General features: G+C 29.1%; 1 protein-coding gene across 2 annotated transcripts in view; it reads right to left on the bottom strand.

Annotated features, from left to right (window-relative positions):
- Window positions 1-4187, bottom strand: part of LOC117174144 (nuclear receptor-binding protein homolog) — a 27272-nt gene that overhangs the window by 11278 nt on the left and 11807 nt on the right. For both annotated transcript variants that reach the window (XM_033362956.1, XM_033362955.1), the window contains 3 exons: window positions 709-933; window positions 464-594; window positions 287-381 (listed from right to left, as the gene is read on the bottom strand). In XM_033362956.1, coding sequence (XP_033218847.1) covers window positions 287-381; window positions 464-594; window positions 709-933 — 451 coding nt within the window. The remainder of the gene's footprint in view (window positions 1-286; window positions 382-463; window positions 595-708; window positions 934-4187) is intronic.

Genomic DNA, 4187 nt, shown 5'->3' with positions numbered 1-4187 from the left:
ATCCAGAGATATGACGCGATTGAGAAAGTATTAAGCGGCCGTGATAAGACCACATAATTTCATTCATACATGTAGAGCTCTACATAACAGTAGTTAGAGAGCTTCATTTTTCATGAATTCAATGATCCTCAATCCGTTATGTGAGAATGACAATTTAATAAACAAAAAATTAATGATCTGAAAGGTCGTTTTTGATTTCAATAAAAGTGAATAAAATTGAAAATAAAACACACCCAAACTTTATGACTGGAAGAAAATAATTGCGACCAATTAGAAAGTTACTTACCTGAACCAATTTTCACCAGTCCATTGTGTTGAATGAAAATAGTGTCACAGGTTAAATTTCCATGAATTATAGGGGGAGAACAGGAATGCAAGTAACTGAAAATGGACTTGTTTAGTTTAATGATAACTTTGATCATTTTTTTTTAATGTGTACATTTTTTTTAGGGGTAAACTTTACCTCAGTGCAGAGAGAATTTGCGTGCACCATCTTTTCCACGCTTGCAGGGGTAACTTTTTAACATTACGTTTTGTTCGTTTTAGGAACTGCTTCAAAGATCCAGAAGACATATACTCCGTAATAAATATTACCTAGGAAAAAAAGGAAAATAAATTATGTATTTCAAAGCCACAAGTGGCCTTTTGAAAGAATATCCTTTTACGTAAGTAAAATGTATAGAACACTAATAAATATGAGTGACTCACCCGAGGTTTATCATTGTGGGTGTCAGTCCAATACCTATGAAACTTTACGATGTTCGGGTGCTCTAACTGCGTTAAATTTTCGAACACCAGTTGTATCTTTTCCTCTTGAGCTTTGAAGTTTTTTCGCTCAGAAAATTGCACCTCGTTCCAGACAACTTCCACGCCTTCCTCGGTATCCATCGCCAAGTAGGCGCAATCTATGCCCGGAACGTCCCGCTGCTCGACCTAAGCAAAAAAATATATAATCATTCTTTGAATTCATCAAAGTATAATTATTTATTATAAAAGGGATCACAGTACCTATTTCTTGCTAAATATAAACATAGACCGGGTTGCTACTGGCCAAAAAATAATTTGCCAACAATTTCTTATAAAATTATTAATCAATGCTTCTCAATAATATTAGTGAATTCTAAGCAAATATCATAAACATTCTTATAACATTTTACAACGATGTAGAATTACATTCATATTAATTTTATTAGTAGGGTGCAACTGAAAATTTCAGTATTTTTTTCAAAATTGCACGACTTTTCGATTTTTTTTCGGAATTTTTCAATATTCTATGAATTTTCCATGTCTTGCAGGTCTTGTAGCAACCCTGAGAGATCATTTCTTTAAAATATAGAGAACTTCTGAAGAAATAGTTTTTTTAAAACAGGGTTTTTTTCACATTTTTTTACAACATTTCTTCCTTCAACTATTTGAAACTTGCTTTTAAATTTCGATTAATTTTTTTAACTTGAGATGCTTCAACTTGTAGTCTTTCAAATCTAAAGTTATTACTTTCTAAAGTTTCATAAACTGAATTCTTATAACTCAGACGATTTGAATTAATTCTGGAATTTCCACATTTAAATTGATTTTATTTTTAAAGTTTTTAAATCCAACGTAGGATCAAGGACCCAGTAATCACTGTATTTAATAATACTTCTTGACTGCACGTACTTATAACTGTTTATAACGATTCCTGAGACTCTTGGCTTATTTGAATTCGACTCAGGCCTTAAAATTTAATGTATTAGAATTCGAATTCTTTCAAAGTTAGTCACTCACAAGTTTCAAGGTATTACCGGCAGGTAAATTACTTCTATAGGTAAAATCAAGATCGTAAATAAAAGTTCTTAAAAAAAGTCTCTTAAATCATCAGAATTGAAAATCGTTCATGCTATTCATTGGAAATTATATGCTCATTTCAATTAAAAATAATACACATTTTGATATTTTAAATACAATTTTTAAAGATTACAATTATACATTGTGTAATTTTGAATGTGTACAATATTATACAATAATATTCAATTTTATTTTTATTTAAACAAAACTTTAAACATTTTATTTTTTAATTCTTCAATTTCTAATACTTCTATTTAAAATTGATCAAGTGTTAATGCTTCTAAGGGAGGAGGGAAAACAAAGCCGATTTATGGGTCCAAACCCTCACACTTTTTTTATTGTATATGTGTGTACGCAGTAAAAGATGAGAGCTTTCTGGAAAAACCTATGAAAAGCTTTTTATGATGGTGAAACGAAAGTGATGGGCCTTCTCAATTTGAGTAACGCAAAGTGGGGCATCATGATAAAATAACGTTCAAAATACGGTTCCGGTTTAAATTTATAATCGAATTAAATGTTTATTTTTAAACTGAAGATAGATAAACGTTCAATAGAATTGTTTTCTTTAAGATACGGGTGCAATAATAGCATATAAGCTATTTATAATGCATTATGCTGTGCAATCGATAAGAAAAAATTCGCAAAACACGAATTAATATAGGTAATTATAAATAAATAAGTTTTCATTACCAATTGTATTGTTATAAGCAGTGGTCAAGTTTAAAAAATGTTTTTCGGCATTGACTAGGCTGTTTTTGTCTTTAATTTAATTTCAAGTAATCTGCCAACATTAAAAAATACAATAAATCATATTTCTTATTGTTATAAGGGATATGTTACATAACATAGAAATTTTCAAAAAGAATTTTTACTAAAATATAAAATATACATTTATTTTAAACACTAACAACATTTTGAGCTTAAAGATATTGCAAAATGCATTAAAAACACCGTTTTTTTAAGAACTGATCAGGCACTCTTTTTTAAAAAGAGTCATCAAGCAAATTACATAAGCAAATTATCAATCTGAGAAATTTGTTCAAGTTCCTGGCACTTTTTTCGAAAGTGTTTTGTTTGGGTTGCTTGTGATCATTTATTAAAGTACATTGTCTTTAATTGGAAAAAGTAATTCTTACAGACAAATTCAAAGTTCAAGTAATTTTTAAAAGTTTATGGTACTTTTTTAAAGTGATTTGCTTGGTTTGCCTGTAATCTCGTGTAATCAATATTTAACACGAGATTAGACTGTTTTTAGCACTATATATGCATTTTCGAAAAACCAGCTAAAACAAAAAGTGCTTAGAACAAAAATACAAATCCGTTGATTATGGTACGTTCATAAGCTTCGTATCACTTGTACCTGTTTCGCTTAAGCAATATTGCATTTTTCTAAGTTAATCTTCGACCTTTGTTCGAATATTTTCCTTTTATCCTTCACTGTGCCATATTAATGAGGTAATTGCATGAATTTTTTAAATACTGCTTAAAATTCTAAAAATATAGTTCATTCCTGAGAAAAAAATATGTCAAAAAGAATTGAAAAACCTTATTCAAACAAGTTTCTGACCTTGATATGCCGTATTTCCAGTTTCATAGCCAGAAACGCAAACAAATTCAAAAAGTATATTTTTAAAACAATAAAAAAGTGTAGATTATTTCAAAGACCTTTTCTAAGTAATGACAATTCAGTTGTTAATAAAAGTTGAATCTCACAAGGAAAAAGAATATTTAATTCCGTAATAGTTTATTGAAAAATTAAATTTTTGTATGTATACGACAGTCTCTTTTATTATTATTAGTGATTTCAATTTTTTTGCATCCGCGTTTTGCAATTTTCATCCCATGTAACACCTTACGTAATTTCTTGTAATTTTCTGAAATGCCATATAATCCCGAGTAATCCCTACAATCTTATGCAATCTCATGTAATCCTGTGTATTCTCGTGTGATCCCATGTAATATTGCGCTATCCCATTTTTAGACCCATGTAATATTATACAACTTCATGTAATCCAATGTAATCTTATGCAATCCTGTGATTTCTTAATGTACTTTACACGAAAAATCGAAGGGAGTGACCACTTATTCGCTGAAGAAACTTTATAAAAATTGCTCAAATTACAAATATGATTATGTAATTTGATTATAACAATCACATTTGAAATGAAATGGCAATGTACTTACCGAATGATCACTAGCAAGCTAAACAAAGTGCTATTGAAAAAATGTACCTGAAACTTTTTAAATTACTTAAACTGCGAATTTGCTTATGCAATTTGTTAATCCTGCTTATTACTGTTATTAACAAATTGCTTAAGCAAATTAGTAGTTTAAGTAATTTTAAAAAGTTTTAGGAACATTTT

Source organism: Belonocnema kinseyi, chromosome 6 (genome assembly GCF_010883055.1).
Source record: "Belonocnema kinseyi isolate 2016_QV_RU_SX_M_011 chromosome 6, B_treatae_v1, whole genome shotgun sequence".
Taxonomy (NCBI): Eukaryota; Metazoa; Arthropoda; class Insecta; order Hymenoptera; family Cynipidae; genus Belonocnema; species Belonocnema kinseyi.
The sequence above is the reverse complement of the archived record's forward strand: the minus strand, read 5'-3'. Positions and strand labels throughout refer to the sequence as shown.